This window comes from Cydia strobilella, chromosome 8 (assembly GCF_947568885.1).
Source record: "Cydia strobilella chromosome 8, ilCydStro3.1, whole genome shotgun sequence".
Classification (NCBI taxonomy): Eukaryota; Metazoa; Arthropoda; class Insecta; order Lepidoptera; family Tortricidae; genus Cydia; species Cydia strobilella.
The window spans coordinates 7,976,999-8,001,130 of NC_086048.1; the positions used below are offsets into that span (position 1 = coordinate 7,976,999).

At 34.5% G+C, this 24,132-nt stretch overlaps 1 protein-coding gene across 12 annotated transcripts in view; it reads left to right on the forward strand.

Annotated features, from left to right (window-relative positions):
* The window catches only part of LOC134743561 (uncharacterized), a 252,919-nt gene that overhangs the window by 115,381 nt on the left and 113,406 nt on the right, over window positions 1–24,132 (forward strand). For 4 of the 12 annotated variants that reach the window (XM_063677074.1, XM_063677076.1, XM_063677075.1 and 1 more), the window contains one exon: window positions 10,413–10,478. In XM_063677074.1, coding sequence (XP_063533144.1) covers window positions 10,413–10,478 — 66 coding nt within the window. Of the gene's footprint in view, window positions 1–10,412; window positions 10,479–19,588; window positions 23,500–24,132 lie in introns of those variants that run through there. The other 8 variants (XM_063677065.1, XM_063677071.1, XM_063677068.1 and 5 more) reach the window with 3 other exon arrangements.

A 24,132-nucleotide genomic window follows, 5' to 3' on the forward strand; every position in this document is an offset into this window, starting at 1 on the left:
TCAGCAATTCAGATTAAGAAAAATTCAAATTCAAATTCAAATTCAAATTCAAAAAGGCCACTAAGTCAACTGAGCCTTTTCCTTACTATTTATTACACACAAAGGGTTAGCGGAAAAACAGCGCTTTTTCTCTAGTTCAATGGAAAATAGGCTTTTGAAATCTTACTAAAAGCGTTCCGGCTCCTCGTGGAGGCATATTCCAGTTTCTTGCCAGCCGCAGGCGAGTCGAACTCTCAAGAGAATCAGTATAAATAATAGCTTCTATTTACGCACAGTTGTTATGGATCTTGAGGTAATGGTTACAGTGAATCGTCAGTGTTCGAATTCCTTGCGGTCGATAATCAATGAGAACACGAGCACAAAGCTCTCAAAAATCAACCCATCGTTTTGTCGAGAGATATCCTTTCATTAAATTATTGAGTTGTAATAAAATTTCCTTTAGATGCTTCGCTGGAACTTTAATGAAGACTTCGACAGATTTAACAGTGATTGAGACAGACAACTTTATTTGAAAATGTTTGCCGCTTCTAAGGGCTCTGTCAATAATGTGGGCAGGGATTTTGGGTCGCTAGGCCCTTGCGGGACGAAAACAAATTAGAAGTAATTGCTTCAAATAATTTATGAAGGAGACTTGTATTTTAGAACAAGGAATTTAAGTAGTTTTTGTATTGCGGATCTGAATTTGTTCATCAGGCTTGTTAAGGTAAGAGGTGATTTTTAATTGTTGTATTTGTATTGAAGATTCTTGAGATAGATATCAAGCGGACTTCAGGCTCTCATGAGCCGTGGCAAAAATGCCGGGATAACGCGAGGAAGAAGATGTATCTGGATTTAAACACGTTTACATACCTACCACTCATTTGAAGTTTTGAATAGAGCTCTTATAGTAAAACCCTTGCATTTTTGGTCAACTAATTTGCAACGCTATTTTTTGGCACACAATGGTTACGAGTTGCAGTCTCGTGGCAACAATATCGTAAAAAAGCTGAAATGTTTATTGACTTTTCGTACTGTTGTTATATTCCAAATGTCAGTCGGCGGGGTGGTTGGCCGCTCGCCCGCAGCTACTCCATAAACCATTTCTTTTTGTAAGTAAGTACACTTTAATTTACCTTTCTAATCACACTTGCTCGAAAAATATCTTATTTCATGCAGGTGTACTGAAGGACAAAGATATTTTTTATTATTATTTTACTCATTCATACGAATTAACTAGGTATAAATGAAAACTGTGATAGATGTCATATATTAAAGAAAAAGTGACGAAGCCCTCCAGTGGTGAAGGCCGGATTCGAACCGGCGTCTTTAGCTATCGCGGCTAACGCCATGAACCCCTATGCCACCCCGCCACGGCGGTGCCCGTCCGAATTTCTCGACTATATGCCATCTTAGTAAGACTAGGCGTCTTTGACCAGCTCTAAGGGCAAGCAGTGCGCGCTTGCACCTCCTAAACGAACTCCTTACGGATTTACGTTGTAGCGAGAGAGACTGGTGCTGCCATCTATGAACAAGTTTGGGAACAAATCAAATTATTTTATTAAATATTAAACTCATTTATTTATTTAAAAAATTAAACTCATTTATACCTATGAACAAGTTTGGGAACAAATCAAATTATTTTATTAAATATTTTGATTTGTGTTTTTTTAAGTAGTCACACTACTATATATAAATTAAAAACTGTAATAGATGTCATATAGGTGTTTTTAATTTATATATAGTAGTGTGACTACTTAAAAAAACACAAATCAAAATATTTAATAAAATAATTTGATTTGTTCCCAAACTTGTTCATATGTATAAATGAGTTAAATTTTTTAAATAGGTACTAAAGTTAATAATTTAATTTTTTGTTTATGTTTAAAAATATTTAATTTAAATAATTTAATAACCGTTTTATTTATTTATTTAATTCTGAACAATATACATTGTGTCGAATAATCATTCATACATATGAAATGATTACATACATTAAACACTTTAAATAGTCACATAAAAAGAGTAAATTCACCGAACAAAACAACAAAAAATTATTCTAATACTAAATTAATGACCTACGAATAAAATAATAATAATAAATGTCAAAAATTTATATGTATGTCATTCACAATGCATAAAATAGTTAACTAAAAGAACATAATTATTAATCTAAATAAAAAAGGTTACTATTACGATACAAATTAATATATGTTCACAAATTCATTGATAGAGTAATAACATTTTTCTACAAGAAAAGCCTTTAATTGGCGCTTGAATACCTTACAGTCAGAGATCTGTTTATACTCTATCGGTAGTTTATTAAAAAGATGAACTGCCTGGTAGCTTGCTGAATGTTGTACAATTTTGAATTTAGGCACTAAACTATTTTTTCTCAAAAATGGACGGCAAAGCCGACGTTGCCGGTTAAAAAGTAGGTCGCGAAGTGCGTTGTTTATGGTCAGTCAAAAAATTAAAAAGTTAAAAACATTGCGGTCTCGATTTCGGGACTGCAATGTTGCATACATATTCCATTATTTGTCGAGTTCCAAACTTTTTGAAAGTTGAAGTGGCCATATCAAATGCAGGCATAGGTCCATTAAACAGCCAAACAGATGATCAGTACTTATTATTATAATGTTGGTACCGCGACTATTTAGGTGTCTCAAATAGGTTGGCGTATTTTCAGCAGAAAAATACACTTCTATTTTTAATTAAAAAAATAAAACGGCGGCAAAGCAAATCTTATTACTTTTTTCTTTGAAAATATATACACAAGAACGTTGCTTCTGTAAAATATTTCTATTATATTTGTATTTATTGCGCCATTTTTGAGAAAAGCACTATATATGACTCGGCTGCAAGGCTACTTGCTGGCTTCGGATTCAATTAAACGGACTCCCAAGGTCGTCCGTTTAAAACGAATCCTCAGCCAGCAAGTAGCTATTTCCGAGCCTCGACAATAATGTACTATTAACGTCTTTTCTTCTCTTTGCAAGTCTCAAAGCTCTGTCGTAATCGCTTTCAGTTTCCTCCAAATTTTTGAATAGGCCTGATAGGAGAACTTAAATATACAGGCAAGACACAGTCAAAATTTTAAGTTTTTTAAAATGTTCCCTGCACGATTCCCACTGTGGTATTCTAACTATAATTCGGATAGCCCTTTTCTGCATCAAGAAAGCACTTTTAGTATTATATAGGTAGCTGTTACCACACAATTTAATACTATATCGTGATTTAGATTCTATGAGGGCGTAGTAGACCGCCTTAAGCTGTTCATTTTTTATTTCTTCCCGTAAACTTTTCAAAGCAAAACAACCTGAACTCATTGAATTATCCAACTCCTGTAATTGCGGCTTCCAATTTAGATCAGAGTCAATCAAAACGCCCAAGAATTTTACTAATTGTTCAACAATTTCTCCATTTATATTAAGAAATAAGGAATCGGTGCATCTGGGACTAGTATTAAATAAAATCGATTTAGTCTTACTACTATTCAAGGTAAGATTACTTACTGAGAACCATAGGTACAGAAAATGCATTAAGGGCGCTGTTGATTACCTCATTAAGCTCTGTTATACAATCAGCAGACACTATATAGCGTTGGTGTCATCAGCGAACAATACTAAATTTAAATTGGGAATATAGTCGTTCATATAACTAATCAAATCGTTAACAAATAACACAAAAAATATAGGCCCTAAAATGGACCCTTGGGGAACACCTCAATTATTTTCTGTGTTTCAATTCTGCAAACTGTTTTCTATTTCTTAAATATGATTGATATAATTTGAGAACGTTTCCTCTCACACCATAGTGTTCTAATTTACTCAACAAGATTGAATGATCCACAGTGTCGTGTGTTTAAAATATTTTTACAGAATTTTCAATTGTGTGGCTGAATGCCGGATAGGTCTGTGCCTTCGATGCCTAACCAGCTGTCAAAACATGACAATATGGCGGACGAATGTTTAAAATGTCATCGCATTTAAGAATTATTTCGCTTATAATTTAGTTTTTTTCTTCGCAAGTGTGATGAAAAACACTGTGTGCAACTCTGGGCGTAAGAATATTGCAAACTCGAGTTTTTAATTCACTACAGCCTGCGGCCGTCGCGAAATAAAACCCTCGTTTCCAATATTTCACTTACTACACTATACTACATAGTATAAAACAAAGTCGCTTCCTGCTGTCTGTCTGTACCTATGTATGCTTAGATCTTTAAAACTACGCAATGGATTTTGATGCGGTTTTTTCAATAGATAGAGTTATTCAAGAAGAAGCGAAGAAGGTTTAATACGTATAATACAAGCATTGCACCCGTGCGATGCCGGGGCGGGTCGTCTAGTGTACTATACCTATAGTTGAACTGGGTAATATGTGTAGTGAAAATTAATATAATTTGGAAAAATCGATGTCTTCTCATTTTATTTATCTGTGGGTTTACTAATACAGCTATCGATATGGATACGTGGCACGTGTTGAAGCCATTTTAGCTTTAAAATTTTCGAATTTTCCAATAAATTCTACTGCGCCAACTATAAAACTAAATTGACAAATTCTGCACTTTTACGATTGCATTATTTCAAAGCGCACAAACTTTTATTTTTACTGAACTAACCCGGTGCCCGAGAGCCCTGGGCTCTTATTTAAACCGCTTGCCAAGCGTTTCGCCTCACTAAACCGTTTTAAGTGTGAACTCCGACTAGTCATAATTGTTAAAGAACTTAAAGTCAAGTTAGACAGGTCAGTCGCGATAAAATGTTTAGCGAATTAGTTAGCAGTTAAAGTGCACTGGCTCGGCCGCGGCCGTGCCAAAATGTTAGGACAGTACTTCCTGGTTACGACTGTTTCTACTACAGGATCCCGGCCTGAACGCACTTTAGTACTGTCAACTGAACGACTCAAACACATTCGCCGAAAGTGTCAATTCAAAAGTGGTTGTATTATAAATTTAGACTCGATGACGTCTTAATTTAACACCCAGCTGTGGCTCAGCGTCTATTCAGCAAAACAGCAGGCAAACTAAAATTAAATTTGAAACTGATTGGTTCCTCAAATGTTTACAATTTACACTAAAATCACGGTGAGTGTTTTTGTATCATATAATAATCAGGCGTGTGTTTAAATTGCAAATGAGGTAACTTTTTGCGGACTATAAACATGAAGTTGGACTTAACTCAACTTTAAGCAACAGATAAGAGTTAGGTCGTAAATAATACCAATTTTAACGGAAAGGCAACCGAAATATTTATTTAAATACTGTCAGTGATTACGGTGATAAAGTGCTTTTTAAAATCATTGCAGCCTTGGGATTGGGAATGCATTAACATAAAGAAATGTAACAACATTAATCTTGTTTTCGAAACGAGGCATGATACGTAGTTACCGTAAAACAATATGAAATACAAGTCCATTACTAATAAGTCTAATTTATTTATGATAAAAAAGTACACAGGAGGTGCCAGAACCAAGTAAGAAATACCAACGTCATAAAAACCTAATTTTCCTGTGTCAATGTTGCTTATTCTCTACAATAATAGTAAATTGTTGAACAAGTATTGAAAGTGACCATTTTGCTCCAGATATAATTTTCTCTTCGACTATGGGTGAAATAGACTTTTAGATAGAATTTTATGATTTCACACGAATCAAACACAGAACCTACTTTGCGACATTCTATGTAAAACGTAGGTAATGAAACGAATACAGTGATTTATTTCATAAACCTTTCATTGAACAATTAGTACGTCTATGAATAAGGAGTAAAGGCAAAAGGTCTTAAAGGCGTTTTTCAACCCTTTTACTGCGTATAAAAAGCGAACTTTGCGAACAGGAGAGATGAATATAATTATCGGTGTACTTCCTTTTTGGCGAAATTTATTTCGCCGAATTTCACTTGGCAACCAACTTTTCGCCAAAGTTTCATTTGAAAAACCAATCGTTGGCATAACCTTCATTTCATTTCCTAACCCCATAGTTGGGAAATGAAAATGACGTACTAGGTTGGGTTAGGTTAGGTTGGATTATGTAAAGTTGCGAAATGAAATTCGGCCAAATGAAACTTTGGTGAAAAGTTGGTTGCCAAGTGAAATTCTGCAATAAAATTTTCGGCGAAAAGTAGGTAAACCATAATTATCAGGTACTAGCTTTTACCCGCTACTTCGTCTGCATGGAATTTGAATAAATTGTGGGGTTTTTCTCGTGTAATTTCTACAATTTGAATTAAAAATCCGATAATATGTAAAAAAGGCGACTGATTTAATTCCCTTGACAGATGTGAGTATATCTATCCGGTTCGAAGGACCATGAATAAATTATGAGGTTTTATTGGTGTAATTTCTAAAAATTTAAATTAAAATCCGTAATTATGAAAAAAGCGACTGATTTAAGGGGCCCACTGACTATCAGTCCGCCGGACGATATCGACCTGTCAGTTAGAACATAAATTTGACAGTTCCGAACAACTGACAGGCCGATATCGTCCGGCGGACTGATAGTCAGTGGGCCCCTTTAATTCCCTTGACAGATGTGAGTGACGTTGACATAATTCCTTTTTCTTTTTAATCTGAACAGAATTAGTTCCAGCAATTAGAGTAAGTATGGCGCCTGGATGAAATCTAATGGCAATAATTTTGAGCATAATATGATTCATTGCATACACCAATTAACATAAATTTATTATTTTTTTCATTTCCACCCCCCTTTTCACCCTCTTTAGGAATGACTTCCGACATAAAAACTATCCTATGTCCTGCCCCGGGACTCAATCTTTATGCCAAATTTAAACTAAATCCGTTCAGCGGTTTAAGCGTGAAGAGGTAATAGACAGTCAGACAGACACACTTTCGCATTTATAATATTACTCGTAGGTAGTATGAATAATGTCTAAATTAATTTTTCACCACTAATAGTGGATTATGTTACTTCATTCATTTTGTCTTTGTTGAAGTGTGAAAAGTATATACTTATGCCATATATGCCTATAAATGTGCTTTCACACTAGCATCTTAGAACAATAAGAAGCATAGTGGAAACGCTGACGAATTATAAACAAAGCGGAGCGAGCATTCTTAGTTATTGTTTGCCAGGACGTCGCGACGCGATATTTGTTTTGTTTGAGGAAATATTTTTATTATATTTTTTTTATTATAAATTGCTCTCAATGAGGAAAATTCGACTAGAACACATAGATACAGGGTGTTTCATGACCCACTGAAAACCTAAAAACACTTTGTTCAGAATCGATCGGAGAATCGATCGCGCTATGTTTTAATGGGGGTAATTTTTTTATAATTTTTATTATTTTTACATGCCCATTCTACAGGTTTGTAATGCAACAATATCAATACTAGCATTTGACACGTTCTTTGTCAATGAGCAAACCCTTAACTGGCCATTGGTAAACCTTAATTATCTCGTTGCAGTAAGGTATGCAAATGATCTATTAAAAGTGTTTACGATGGTAACTAGCAATTGTTTGATGTCACTAAAACGACGAAGCATCTTGTGTAGAATTACCAGTCGAATAGAATTGTTAATAAATCTAAACAATTAATATTTTTTAAATATTTATCGGATTAAAGAATTAATACTCAAGATGAGTTCAAAAAAAAATAAAAAAAATTAGGATGTCTCAGGTTTTCAGTGGCTTAAGTAACACCGTGTATAAAGTATGGCAATTTTTGACATAGATAAATTGTCAACATTTCTTGTTATTTGAAATGCAGCATTGCATCGTCAGCATTTGACAAGTTTGTTTACCTATACGTCGGTTAAATACTAAATTAATAATTTGCGATGTCACGACGACGAAGAGTGGTTCCCAATTAATGTTGCGAACAGAACAATAATACAATTGCCAATGTAAGTGCAACAATGTCACAAGGTAAATTCTGTCCATCGAAGCTTACACAAAGGATTAATGAAATTATACAGACTGAAAATGGCCACTACCTATTAAATTTTGCGAAATTCCCAATGAATTTCATTGTATTCTTTAACAAAAGATGAGTCGCACTGGAATCAGCTTTAATAGATTTTCGTTAATTGAGCTGAAAAGTAAAAAAGAGGTAGAGAATTTTCCAAATTGTCGGCTGCAACTTTGTTTCGCAACTTTGACGTGATGCCGCTCCGGAAAACCAACTATTTAACCTTTAAAACTCTTATATGACTCAGCTTTGACATTACAAAAGCGACCTTATTTCTTTAATTATATAGTTTGTATTAAAGATCACGATAACATTTATATGAAGTTGAGTAAATAAGTATTCAAAATGGATTCGGTCGACGTAATTAATTCCTCCTGCTTTTCAGTTCGTCGTTCATATATTTTTTGCTTTGAGCTTTTAGTAAAATTAAGTTTAATAAAGTTTACCTATGCAAGTAATAAAATAGCTGAAATGTACTTGTCCTTTTCTTACGAATATATATATGCCTCTATGATTTTGGCTCTAGAGAAGGAACAGCTTAATCTTAAATTATTTGAATCTTTAATTTTTTTATAATTTTATTCAGTACAAACTGTGTCGTGCCTCTTAGACAAAAATGAAAATGATATATGCAATTACTATGTAGTTTTGATATACTTCTTTAAGGACCAAAGGGAGGAGGAAAAGGAGGTAAAATGTGTCATATTCAATATATAACTTATTTTATGCAATTAAGACCAAACCAATGGAATGAATGATGGGTTAATTTAATTTAAAACCGGCCAAATGCGTGGTGAACCACGTATAATGAAGGGTTCCGTACCTTCATATTTACGACACAAAAAAGCCACACTAGCAAAAATCATTACCTTTCGGCACTTACATATTTTTGATAAGAAGAAAATTATTTAAAAAAACACTCATTAATGGCACAACCGATCACGTTCAAAATAATTTTCTTGAAAAGTATCAACTCTGGAAGTCGCCAGCAACATGCTGAGGTGAGACATTTTTGAGCCATTTTAAACCAAAAGGGCACTTATTGTCGGTTGTCAATAAGGCGCTATTTCCATAAAGCTTCAATTTGAAATGAACCTTATCGACAACCGACAATGTGGTACCTTTTAGTTGAAAACGTCACATTTCGTGGCACTTTCTCCTTTTTATGTTTCTCTGTTTTGTATAATTTTCTATTTTGTGTTTGTGCTCACGAATAAATTATTTCTATTCTATTTAAAACTTTCGTTTTATTTTCTTAAACGTTTTATTTTATTGTACGGTCTGTTCAAAATTTAGAGGGGGGGGGACACATTATTTCAGAACTTTCTAAACCTACTATGCTACAATAACTACACATCAAAAAACTTTCTTTTAATTTTTTTGAACGAATGATGTGCCTCATGTTGACATTTAATGATTTGTTTTTCACTTTAAGTTACATTTATTAAGTGCCCCCTAAGTAAAATAGTTATTTGTTATACAAGAGTGCAAAGTTGTATTTTACCCCCTAGTGTGGAATTGAAACACGAGCAAGCGAAAGGACACAATAGTTGAACCACGAGCGAAGCGAGTTAATCTAAAATAGAATCCTGAGCGTAGCGAGTGTTTCAACGCACGAGAAGTAAAATACATTTGCACCCGTGTGTAACACAAAACTTTTCACCTCACTATAGCGAGGGAAGTGCAACATCCACAGGCGTTAGATCATCTTCATCACTGGAATCACTCATTTTTTTACGATATTATGACAGAAAACTCTGGAAATTGTGTATTTTTACGTGAGTTGGACTCGGTGAGAAAAGTTTTAAGTAAAATGTTCGTTGACAATGTTGACATTTCTGACGATGCGTTTTAAAATTGCATCGGCTCAACCAGTGCGTTCTGAATTATATTCAACATTATTATAAAAAACAAATGTTCCTTATGGGATTTTAAGGTTTATGACTTCTAATCATTAATAAAGCTAAAGATATTTTTTATTAAATTCTCAAACCATTTCTTTATGATAATTAATATCGAACGAACCATTATTATGAGCGTTTTACGTTTTGTTATCTGTCAAAAGCTACTTAAATACGCTCCATCCAAGGTCAAATTACATTTCACACTAGTGGATAAAATGCGTTTTTACCCGCTTGTTTTAAAGGATAAAATACGGTTTTCCGAGCTAGTGAGGGGAAAATATTTATTTTATAATTTTAACTTTTAAACTTAGTAGCGACTTACAATATACCTTATAGATTTTTAATAAAATGACTGTGACATACGGACAGACAGACGGACGGATGGATGGACAGACGGACATTACAAAAATATAAGGGTTCCGAACTCTAAAAATGGTTTTAGTCTTTTATTTTCATTCTTTGTTATCTGTATAAATTAAAAATATCTTGACAGTTTGACCATACTACTTACATCGTAACATAGGTACATACTGTGCAATAACAATACCTTGTGCTCTGTAAACGTCGTATAATAGGTATTTTGACAGATGTTCTGTTTCAGCCGAGCCGAGCGAGCCGGTGACCGCCAAGCCGCCGACGCCTGCGCCGGCGCAGAGCTCCGCGAAACGTGAGTACTCATTTGTTTCTTTTTGGCTCGTGTTACCGTTCCGTTTGACCCAAACCCTTTGTTTAATTGACTTGTTTTCACCAACTTAAATAGAAATAGATGCCCTTGGAGTCTTATGTGTTTTAACGGATACTGTGATAGGATAGAACTTACTAAGGTTGTCAGAACTTTGGTATAGGCTTTAATATTCTAAGCTCCAATATAGTTTCAAAATAAAATTGTTCTTATTATTTGAATTTTGAATTCTAGCTTCGCGGAACTGTCATTACTGTCATTAGTATCTTAAAGTTGGTTGATCGTATGAGTGTCATATTTAAAATTTAAACGCGATTAAGTCCCGTCGTTGTGAATAATAATGTGTATCTTATTTGCCAAATACCAAAATAAAACTTGAAACCTAAATGAAATAAACCTCACAAAGAAATGTGGCATGAATACTGCTATTAAACCTATATTTTCAGCTCAACAATATTTGTTTAGCCTTAGAACTGTTTAAAATACGGCACATGACGTATAAACAAACATATTACGCAAGAAGACACGGCATATTATGCGGCCGTATTAGCAAGTGAAATTCCCGATTGTGATACGACGACCTCCCGCTTGGCTTGTCCGGTCCTGAAATCATGTGCCTTAGTTTTGTCCGGCTGTACGTTGATGATGTAAAATTATTCGTATTCAGGTGTGATATCAGTAAACTAACCTACCTATGCTTTTGTTAGCATTGTATAGTCATATTGTAGAAGGGGAATAGTTTCTACAATCTGTAAATATACTCACTGTGTTCTATCTGATATCGTAGCTTACATATATCCCGGTAGAATCGTCAGGTACTCAGTTCAGGCTCCTCTTTAAACTATCATAATAATTGTATATTTAAATGTGTCGTTATCGGGGAAAATAAGCTTGTTATCACAGAAGCTTAATTAGGTTACAATTACAAGGCGTCGCTTTTGTTAGTAATATCATTATGCATCTTGCACATAGCACACAAATATATAACTTCATTATTCCTTTGTCTGTGTACCTATTTAGCAGACAAACGTTTAGTCCAAAAAGCTTGATGTTAGTTTCGTATGAAACTTTTTTTCTTTAACTCGGAAACTGTAATCGTTTGAAAGTTATGAAAGCTTAAGTTTAGCTTGTTTTTATAACATTCTCAAAAGTACAGATCAGACAGCAAAATAAATTGAGCTTGATAAAATATCAGTAAGTTGATAAGTAGGTAGGTTATAAGATTAATGGAGATAGGGTAAGACCTCCAGTGAATGAAAACTTAAGCAATTATAATAACAAAACTTCCGTGAGACACCGTGAGCGTTCATATCTTTTTATCCCTCCATATTTATTTCAAATAGATTAGAATGTAATAAAATTATGGTTATTCACCAATAACACAGAAACCTGTTACATATTAATAAGAAAAAGAAACAACGTGCATATTTTGATGAAAAAAGGTCAGGGTCAGCAAATAAATAATGCTTAAAATAATAAACTTGTCATTGCATTGTTCGTGGTTACATTGTTCATACATAGAATTAGTAGAAATCTAATAAATGAATAAGCCAAATTTTGTATTGTTCATACGTAGGCATAAAAATCTAGTATCCTATAGAAATTGGGTTTGTTCCAATACTGGCTGAATGAATCAGAATCGTTTTCTATGCAGAATTACAAAAAACAAGCTCAATACCATTTCGTTTACATATAAATTTAGAAAAAAAAATCTAGATGACACCAGTAAATGAACACACGGTTCATTTGCTGGTTTTAGAACATTTGATAAGACAGTAATGGATAGTTTCATTTTAAAAATAATTACTTAATCGCATAATGCGGCTACGAAGTGTACATTTATAGAAGGTTTAACTTTAAATAATTAAACTTTGTAGAGGTAAACATTACATAATCACTTCATATGTTGCTCCAAACGTACACTGTTCTCATCTGGGATCTAATTTTTCCATACAAAACTTCAAAACCAGAAACACGGAAACTTCAAGCGCCAGTCACATTCAAACTGGTCGAAAATAAATTTATCACGGGTTGCCATTGAGTAGTTGTTAATAAGAAAAAAAAAATACGACAAGTGGTAGAAATGGCTATATTTCTTATTTTAGATAAAAAACGTGAATTTGTTCATTCACTGGGGGGTGTTCGCATTCACTGGAGTGTTTACCCTACATAGAAGGAGATTACAACTGGGTTAAATTATACGAAATATAAGTCATGTCAAAATCATTCAACTACTTACGTATGTAGGTATGTTCTTACAATGAAACATCATATTACGTAAACATTTTACAATACCTGAATAAGAGTCAAAGGTATTTTTGAACGTTAGCTTTCGTGCCCGTAGCACTTACAATACAATGTCAAAGCGCTTGCAAGTTCATTGTTTCGTTTACCGACAGTAGTTTTAGCAAGCTTCGCCTTTCTTGCAACAAAGCATTCGGCGACGGCTTGTAAAATTAATAAATTTTAAAGACCTGTTGATGTTCCTTGCTGAAAAATATGGCTTTAAGTTACGCACATGTAGTGTCCCCTAAATTTTTTTTATTCTAATTGGCAAATACAAAACTATGTAGGTAATAAAAACTAAAACAATGGCGTTTAGAATATTAATGTTAATTCCACCTAACATCAGCAACGATACAATAAGATACTTACTAAGTAAAATGCATGTGACAAGCGTAAGGAGAGAAAATGGTCACAACGAAACTACCTTGTTCCGATTTAGCCACAATTTTGCTACTTTGGCCCTAAAAGCCGATGAACAAACCTTCCTAACTATCCCTGAAGATTAATAAGTCTCTTTCGTCCAGCGAGCTGCAACAGTTCCTGGACACATTGTGAATGAAATCCATTCATGAAATGGCTATACAATTTTGCGGCTTTTAAACAAATACAATATCAATGATTGTAAAATCTTCGCTGGTCTCAGGTGTTGTTTAGGTGGTGAAATAAGAGTGGACTGTAGTTTAAACGCTGGTTTACTTTCTAAACTACGAAGAAGTACAAAAAGTGGCAAAGTGAAATTGTCGTTAGGAATCGAGAGAATGAATGGTGAGTTTTTGAAAGCCCTAACTGTCAAAGTTTTGAATACAGTATTGCCATATTAAAATCAAAACATTGAGACTTAAATTATAATATCATTGAATGTTTTAGTTAAAAAACATGCAATATGAATTAAATTAATTATGTGAACATATTGAGACGTTAAAATAAATTATATAATATAAAACTGTGAAGTTAATTTTTAATACAAATATTCGCTATTTATCCTAACGAATACAGGATCGAAACTGGGTATATTTTTGAACGATTCGTAACAATGATATTCCAATAAGTCAGATTCACATTAGAATTGTCCTCCTTAATGCACGGATCTAGGGGTCACATCCCAGACTAATTGATGTCAATTAATGAAGTTGATACTAATAACATTGTCATTGACGTTCCGATATAGGTAAATAATGTATCAGGAAATCATTTGAGTAACCCATTATCTCTGTCATAATATTGGAAAGAATAAATCATGTACCAGATGTTTTGGTTTTGTAAAAAGTTCCTCTTCCAATGTTTTGCTAATTATAGTACTTATTATGTTGTTTCTTGATATTGATTTCAAGATACAACATCCGACAGTACAAAAGCAATTGAAAATTGAAAAAATATTATGTTAAAAGAAATGCTGCTGCCCTTTTAAGCCTTAGGGTCAGGAGGACTTTGTAATGCAATAAATTATTAACTTTATTTACTCTACAACAAAAGCTTAGTCTCGTAAAGCGAAAAAGAGCAACCGCGGCAACCGCCATCGGTGACCCTTTCGACTCACACTCTAGTTTACATAAAGTTGTTGAATTTTATGTTAAAATTAAAGTATACCCATACCTTGCCACTATCCCAACGTTAAATAGAAATAGTAGATTGTGTCACAAGGGAGCAAAATGACATATTTACGGCGAGGGCGTACATTAAATTCTGAACGAAGTGGGATTATAAAATAGAATCTTGAGCGTAGTGAGGGATTCCAGTGATAACGCCCAAGGTGGAAATAATTTTGCTACCATTTGACACATACTGTTTTTCACATCACCTATGAGGAAATTATGTTCCAAAATATTAATTAGGTACCTAAAAAAATTATGCAAAAAAAAACGCGTCCTAGAACAGAAAAGTGCCAGTTTGATCCCTCCTAGCAGGGAAGAAAAGTGCCACTTTGATCCCTCCTAGCGGGGACGAATAAGCCCTTTTTCGATTAGGTGATGTAAAAATAGAATTTGTGATCGTTTTTGCAAATTGTGACACAGAAACAACGCAAATGCTTGCATAGGTACCGGGACTAAAATTAAATTACCTATGTGAACTTTTCGGCTTGTGCTGGTGGAGTTTAAAAAAAATCGTCTGATAACTAGACACGCTGCAACTTCGGCCGGCATGAACGTCCCTTTTTAAAAATGTATTTTTATTTTATTTATAATATTAATTTCCAATATCAGGACCAATTTTGTCGAACACAGGCCTGTCTCACACAAGACACATTCACCTTATAACCCCTTGACTGCGTGCCAAAAAAGCGATCGGTGGCAGTCGATTTGGCACAGTGGCCCGGATCCGTGCGGCGATTATGTCATGCACCATCTGAACGTGCATTTGTTTTTTTCACGGCGCTAACAAATAAGCAGACTTTTTATTGCATTTCGTATTTATAGCAAAGGTCGTCCGTTAGAATGCAGCTGCAATTGCAGTTAAGGGTTATTGGTTGATGTTTTCAGTGTCACGATTTGTTAAAAAAAAAATCTAAAGTTTTTCGTCTTTATTTTAATATTGACAATTGGGCTCAACCTAGTACGCCAAATCTCTTCAAGTGTATACGTCAAACCATCGACAGGTCAACTTAAATAACGGTACTTACGTAAAAATATTTTATTTTTGTTTTAACAAAATAGCGGCTGTGTTTTCGTATTTGTAAAATTAAAAGGTCCTTATAAAATAAATAAAATATAAATATAAGGAGCGTTAGTTAGTTATTAATACCCATTACATACGTAAATAAATAAAACTTTTTTTGACTACAAAAACTAAATTTATTAGAGGATTTAGGTTTCCATGCAATATATAGATATATCATATATTATATGCACGAGTAAAAAGAACAATCACTGAAAACTGAACTGTCAGTGCTTGGTAAGATATTGCATGCCATAAAGTTTCGTACTTGACCTCTTTTCTTTGAGAGCAGGGCTAATACGAGTATATGTGTACATTTACAAATGGACTGAGGAAAGTGACAATCTAAAAATAGATTTCAGACATATTTGACTTGACATGTAGTATTTTTGTGATACAAGAGTACCTACTAAACAGTCGACTCGAAATATGTTCATAGTCGAAGACATTGCATAATATATTTATTATAAGGGGCCGGTAATGCACACAATAATTGACCTCTATTTCTAGATTTACAAGCAGACTTAAACAAACAACTACCTACGGTATCTGCTTACCACTAGGAGGGGCGTGGCGCATTTTTGTTTTTAATTATTCTATAGGGCCTCTTTTATAACTATACATTTAATAAAATTAATTTAACGACTGTAACAGACGAATGAAACAAACGTGAAAAAAAAGTGGTCAAACGATAAACCTTAAACGTGATTCCATAGGCTTCTCTAAAAACAATTATTTTCAGTGAGGGTCGCCGTTCTAACCTAACCTAACCCACTTTTCTGGCAACAGTTCGTTTTCTTAGAGGTCGCAGTTCTAACCTAACCTAACGTAACCCACTTTTCTAGCCACAGTTCGTTATCTTGAGGGTCGCAGCTCTAACCTAACCCACTTTTCTGGCAACAGTTCGTTATATTGGAGTTCGCACTTCTGACGAATTTATTTATGCCGAATTTTTCTGCCAAAAATATTTTATGCCGAATTTTAGAATGCCGAATATATAATATGATGCGGCACGACAGGCACCCGTAATAATTACTAAGATGTGAGTCTTCATATGAATATCACGAATTTCATGTTTCCCACCTTACAAAAGACCGAATTTCTGAATACCGAATTACTTTATTTCCGATCGGTCAATGATTTTTCGGTACTTAAGAATTCGGAAAAAAATATTTTCGGAGAAGTGTAAAATCGGAACGGATTTTAAGTATGCGGAAATAGCACAGTCGTGATTTTCTTCCATCGTGTTTTTAAAAATCGTAATTTCAATATTTCGGACGTATAAAAATTCGGGATTATGAAAATCTCGGTTATAAAAATCGGGAAACATATTTCGGAATATTTGGGTGTTCCCGATCCTATAGGTCTCTAAATTTTTTTTTAATTTATACGGGATAAAATGATGACCAAATTAATATAAATCGATTACCTATGTATCGAGTTTGTCGCCACTCAAGTTTATTTATACCTCTGACGGCACGCGCAAACATCTCGTAAACAAAGCTGATTCAGATCACCTCCAATATTATTAAGAAAGTTTAGAAATCGCAACTTGTCCATAATAATGACAATTATTACATTTTTCTTGGGTTCATAATAAGCTTAATATCGAAGTTTTTAATTTCGGTTTCATAATTATTACCTACCAGTAAGTGAGTTTACACATTATTTAAGTAGACATTTCTGATGCTATTTCGTATGTATAATGAATACATAACAATTAATATGTGGATGTGGACACTAAGCTTTGGTTGGAAATATGGAAAAGAGTTTCACTTAATGTTCCCAAAAAAAAATGCTCCTATAACAAAACAACCGGTAATAGAATTTTTAAGAATCGAATGTTTTTAAAAACTTAAGAGAATAGTGGACGAGCGCTTATCAAATAGTGGAAAAATATTTTCTGTAATGTTAATATCCAGAGAGGAAAATGAGGACTCCGTTTGTATGGAAAAGCGGTAGTTCCCTTTGTTCTGAAGTAACACGAACAAAAAACTTTAGTACACGTTCTGCATGCAATGCCAATAAACACCCCAAGAATCAAACTTAGCTTAATTGAGTCACAGATATATTTATTTACGATAATACGTGTTATATTTTTTACGCCAGCAAAATGAGGTTAAAACTAACTCTACTATCTATAGGTAGTCTAGACTAGTCTTATGTCACTGTGTTTTAACAAAATCATTTATTTTTAATTATTATTTAATATTTTAGATTTTCCTTCAATATTCAGAATTTCAGAGTTCCTAATAATCCTAATAGTTACATTGTGTAGATAGCATTAGACACATGTTGGTTGATTCAGGCAACATTCCAAACTCCACAAACGTTATTTCTATTTTCCATTATTGCTTTAATTTCGTAGAAATCCTGCAAATGCATTGTTGAAATTGCAATTAAATTACATTTTATGCGGTATTATACCTACATTTGATTCAATGGAAAATACAAACGTTTTTTTCGTTCATGTATTATTATGAAATAATTTGAAACTTTTTTACAAATTTACATCGACATAGCATAGCCCGTTGCAAGCGTGGAAGTGTTCAATCAGTCTAGATGCGGGGGCTAGTACGTTACTCTAGTTAGTCCACTTTAAGTCTACCTGGCTGGCGTAACTATATTTCCTGAGTAACCAAGCCGCACCTATGTCCAATAACGTTTCTTTAAAAATAACCAGGGCGAGTGTGCGGCACGGCCAGCGTCATAGATATCTACACGTCTTTTCATCTTATTGCTGCGAAATAAGGTGCAAAATTGTAAAGATATTTTTGGTGCCAACGTTACGTGCATTTTTAAGTTTCGCAATTTGGCCTAACTTCGTATGTAACTTTTTATAAATAAACTGAGTTTAGTGAGCGTGAAATGCACCTCTAAACTGTCTGTTTGGGCAACTCACATACCTGTTGTATAAACTTTGATTAAGGTTATATTATACCTACCCGTATTTATACGAGGTACTCGTTAAAGTTTTATTCCTCAAAACATTGTGTATTAAAAATCAATACGAAAATTGCATCGCTAATTTTAGTGAATATGGGGAAAGGGTTTATTAAATCATATTTTTAATTACTTTTTTTTGTTACCGGCCACTGCCTGTATGTAAATATAATAAACTTTATGTATAACTTAAAGTATGAAAAGGTTTTACATTTTCTTTGCTTAAGCCGATGAATCTAATCAACAACTGAATAATTAAATATATTAATAACCGGTCACGCACGTATTTTACTTCGGCTTAAAATACGATTCGATTCGTTCGATTCGTAAAATACGTGAGTGACCCGTTATAAATACATTTAATACTCTGCAGTATAATACTCATACACATACTTAATTTTAAGAAGGCCTACTTGCAACATTCTACTAACCCGGGGTTAAGCGGTTAAACCGTTAACCCAATGTCAAATTGTACTGGTAACCATGGTAACTCCAGGTTTGACCGGTTAACCCGGGTTAGTGAAATGGTGCAAGTGGGCCTAAGAAAGTAACCGCAATTTAAAAATTATTATATGGGTATAAACTGTAATTAAAATTTTATAAATTATTAAAAATGTTTATCGTTTGATAACATGTATTATCAATTCGATAACCGCAAATCGGCAATAAATACATTTTATCTCAAAAGGATTTCACAAGCAAACTTGTAATTGCAGGTTAAAATCCTTACAAGATTTTTAAGAAATATTACAAGACTTAACCTATTCTCAGACGACGAGGACGAGAAAACGCTCAAAGAGTAATTTCCATATAATTGCGGAAATAGGTCGGAGCAAGGAAATAAAGCCTTAAAGACTTTTTTAAAACCCCGCCGTCGGTCGTTCAAGATAATGCATGGTCTGGAGAAGCAGAAAACTACATTGTGTTAAATACAATGTGCATTTATGTCTTACACTTTTTTGCTTAGGTACTTTGTGTTTCACGTTAGGAGCCTCAACCTTCACAAGTAAACTAACATTATTCCAACAAAGCCAACCCTTATACGTCCTGCAAAGCCTATTGTTTTGAATGTTATGCCCGTTAGGTGTCCCTAAATAGTGGAAGTGTGTGCGTGCAATATTAATTAGCAATATACGATTTACATAGTGCACGATAAACCCGGCGCGCGGGCGCAAGTGGCCGGCGCGCTCACTCCCCTCGGCCAGCGTCGGCGCGCGCACCGCTCGTACGTCCGCGTAAAAATAAAGTCCACGGCGCTCGTGTACTCCAAACATTTATAATTATCAGTAAATCGCCGCGAGAGCACACGACTGGCACGGCCAGTGACCGCTCGCTGAAAAGAAAAACCGTGATCTGTCTACCCGAGCCCTTCAGCCCACATACCACGAAATCCCTACGCGACGCAACTAACCCGTCAAAATCGCGACTCCTACGCAGACACCGGTGTCGGGGGCGCTAGCCGCGTTTCATTGGACGCCGCGTGTGATTGTGTGATAACGTTGTGACAGTGATAACGATTACAATCCGTATTTAAATATGCCTGAAAAACCTAAACGACGTAAACCAAATAAAAACCAACGCAATAGGAATAAAAATAAACAAGAACAAAATAAAAATAACAATGTAGAAAGCGGTATGAGCTCTGAATCATGTAGTGCTGATGTTTATGAAAACAAGCAAACTTGTACAGCAGTTAATGAAACCGAACCTGAAATTTCTATATCTTTAACTGACAAGGCGACAATAAAAGATGAAAAAAATTCTAAAAACACTTCCGGCAATGAGTTAAGCACGAATCAAGATTTGAATAGAAATAGCACTGAATTGCCGGACTTAAACACTGTCGTAAGCATAAAACTCAATGTTGAACAATTGGTGGACAGCGTTACTAATGACCCGCAATACGTCGTGGAATCTCCTGAGCAGTCACTTAAAGGGAAACCCAAATTAAACTCAAATGTAAAAAGCAAGAGCTTAGATAATGAGGAGGCTACAAAAATTGTTGAGATAACCGAAGAATGTGGCTTACAGTCTGATGATGAAAGTACACAACATTTAATTGATAGCAGTAGTGTTTTAGTATCTGATGTTGAGTCGGATATAGAATGGGAAAAGACAGATGATTTAGAAGAAGGCTCGTTGATTTCACGTGATTTAACTAAACCTTTAACAACTTGTGATATTCCTATTACATTTACACAAACTGAACAAAGTAGGACGTTGACACCTGAAGAAGAAGAATCTTTGCGCAACTGTTTACAAAATCTTCCACTGACTAATTCAACTTATGATTCATCTGAAGTTATTGTTCAAACCATACAAGTTGTAAATCATGGGGTTAAGCATAGACTACGCAAAAAAGCATCTGCTGATGACTTTATCTTTAATAGACTGGGTCCTCCAAGAACACTAGACGTGATTGATGAAGAAGGTAGTGGTGAGTCGTCAAAAAGCTCAAGGCGCCAATCATATTTAAGCGAAAGAAAAAATGATAATGACGATTTAGACGATGATGTATTTGAAGATAAGACAAAAACGAATAAGTTTGTTACTAAAATGAATCACAATAAGTTTGGAAGGCAAATTCAACAACAATGCATGCTTCTTGGTACCAAGTTAAAAGAACCGGAAGTCAGTGAAGCACGAGGAGACTGGTCAGTGTCAAATGTGGAAAAAATGACTGGAGCTGAAATTGTATATTTAACGGATACATCGAGTAGCACAAGTTCGATTTATGATAATAGTGAAGACGGGGATGACGGAGTCGAGACAGATGCTTCAGTCAGAATGATTACGCCAACAATTGAAGTAACTGATACTGAGACCTTGCTTAAGAAAACATTTGCTGCAAGTCAAGAAGCATCCACGCAAAACATCCCTCGAGTAATTGAAATCAAACAGGGAGACGACCATCAGTCAGTTTTTAACTCTCATGAAATAGTAGTCTTATCCACTGATGAAATAAAGACCAGTTTGACTGTCAAAGACGTTGAGCCTGATAATAATGTAAATACAACGTGTGATACGAATAATACGAATATCAGTCGCGATTCACAATCACAAAAATCAAACAACGGATACGACATAGAAATGAAAGTTTTAAAATGCGAATTAAATGATGCCATAAATAATTTAATAAAGGAAGTATCGTCTGATTCTGAATCCTCCGAAAAAAATGGAAAAGAAATGTTAAATAGACAAGATTCTTCTAGCAGTGTTGGTTCTTCCCAATGTACGGCCAAATACAACCCCACTTATTCATCCCTTAACGATGTCTCTAACATTGTGCATGATGATATGTGCGAACTCCCCATCAATATTCAACACACTATTGAAACTAGTAATACAAGTCATGTAAACGATGTATTTGAATGTGTTACAGGGACCACCTCACAAAATAAAAAAGGAACTTTAGATGAGCCATCCACATTGAAAGATCTATGTGTTCAAAAGGTCGTAGCATTTCCTTATGGTGATAAAATACTAGAAGAATTGGCTTCAGTATCAAAACAACTCCAAAATATAACAATTTATAGTCAGAACTCTAACAGTGAAACCAAAACGACGGCTATTGGATCACAAAGAATTCCACAGTTTCAATCTAAAGAAAATATGCCTTATTATCCCTTGCCTGATGTTTCATCTATTGAAAAGGTAACATTATCTTCTAAGGATAATGATCATAATCCACCTCCAGTGCAACCTCGCCATTCTTCTTTGAAATTGCCTCAAAATGAAAATCATTGGGTAGGGGTTCCAACAGAAACGGAACCGGTTTATGTTTGCTTATCACCATCTCAAAAAATGCTAATGGAAAAAACAAACACAGTTATAACTAAGGAAGATGCAAGTCAACTTGTTGATATGCATAAAAAGTATGTTGATAGAAGAGGTTATAACGAATGTTATGACAAAGAGCTCAGAAAAGAAAAACAGCGACCAGATAACCCTCCTGTAGTGCCATTCAAATCCCAAACTGGTTCTCGGTTACTGGCGTTGATACGTGACCCAGCTCTCACTGATAATATCAATTCTATGAAATCAAAGAATCAACTAAAAATATTAGATCAAATAGAAAGTATTGACAAAAAATCTCAAGCCATGTTTAAAAAGCAAGAGCTTTACAATTCTGCTAGAAATTTTACAAGCAACTTAAAACCTGTTCCTCCCCCTAGAACTCGTAAATTTTCATCGTCAATATATGAAAGCGACGAAAGTTCTGATTTTACAGATAGTTCATTTCGCTCTATTAAAAATGAGAGAAAATCATTTCACTACTCAACTGGTAATTTAAGTAAAGAAATTGAAAATGATATATCTTCAATTCAAAATATGCATCGATATTACACAGACTTTAGAGATCAGTTTAAAGACCAAAGTGCTCCAAGAAGACCGTCTTTACCCAAAGATTTGTGTGACCAGCAAATGGAATATATACGACAGAAAGAAAAAGAAGTAGAAGGTGAAATACGTCGACTTGAAAATGAAAAGCTTAGTATTCCTGTAGCGCTGAAACAAGGGCCCAGGGCTCCACTAATATCAGAAGCCGAAGTCTATAACGAACAAATTACTCGTGCTAGTAGTCACAGCATGCTTCTTAAAAAAGATTCGGAGTTAAAACTGTCTACTCTTAAATCGCCAAAAGTACCAGAAAAACCAGATAAAGGAAAGTGGTCTGTTTTTAGCAGTAGTCAAGAAGAACTACTACGTGAGAAAATGTATTCAGAATATGTAAATCAAATGGCAGAACGCGAAGAAAGAAGGCAACAAAAAGTAATTAAAATAACCAACAATAGTAAACCTGTGGCATCTACCTCGGAAAACCCTTTTTCTAAAAGTATGCCAGCCTTAGATTTTCTAGATTCTAAAGTAAATAATAGAATTGAAAAAGAATTTATTTGGAAAGCAAGAGAAAGGTGGAACAAATTAGGTATCAAAGATCCCGAGACAGAGGATGAGCGAGATGAGAATAATAAAGATGTTTATAAAGAACCAAAAGTAATTGAGCACAAAATTAAAGTTATAGAAGGAGGTGAAGAAAAAGATGTCAAGAAGTTGCCTAGCCATCTGCAAGACTTCGTTCGTTTCACTGTGAAGGACACCGATCAGGGGAAAAGCAGTCCGGGTGAGTCCAGTACTGGACCAGCATCCCCGCACGTTATGATATTGTGTGCAGTGATTATTCTAGTGATAGCTGTTGGCAGAATGTTTTTTCGATTGTTGCGAAACAAGTGAATACTAACAAAACGTTTCTCTTAATTTAACATTTGTATATATTCGTTTGTGTGTAGACGCTGTGTGTTGTTGCATGAGTGTATTTTGTGAATGCGAAATGTATTTTTAGTTCTACATGTGTTCAGATAGCATCAATCAAATCTGTGTACTTTATTGGAGAACCCAAATGATCAGCTCTAAGTGGTGAGTATTTCCCGTTTATGCTTTTTCCTAGTCCCAATTGAGCATGAGTCAGTATTTTACATCAGGATATACATCATATCAGTATTGGATTGAAGCAGATTTATTACAGACGTGAATGGAGTTATCTAATGCAACATTTACAATGAGCTTGGTATTATCGATTTTATATGAATATGAATAAATAAACACACATCTGTGCGTGTGGATTTATGCCAACATAAATATATAGTTTTATAGGTCGTTAGTGTAAAAAATCAGGCGGTCGAAATTTATTATTTTGGAGTAGGTAATTTTGAAATGACTTCGGTTTAAAGAAAGAAGACTTCATAGTGGTAGAATA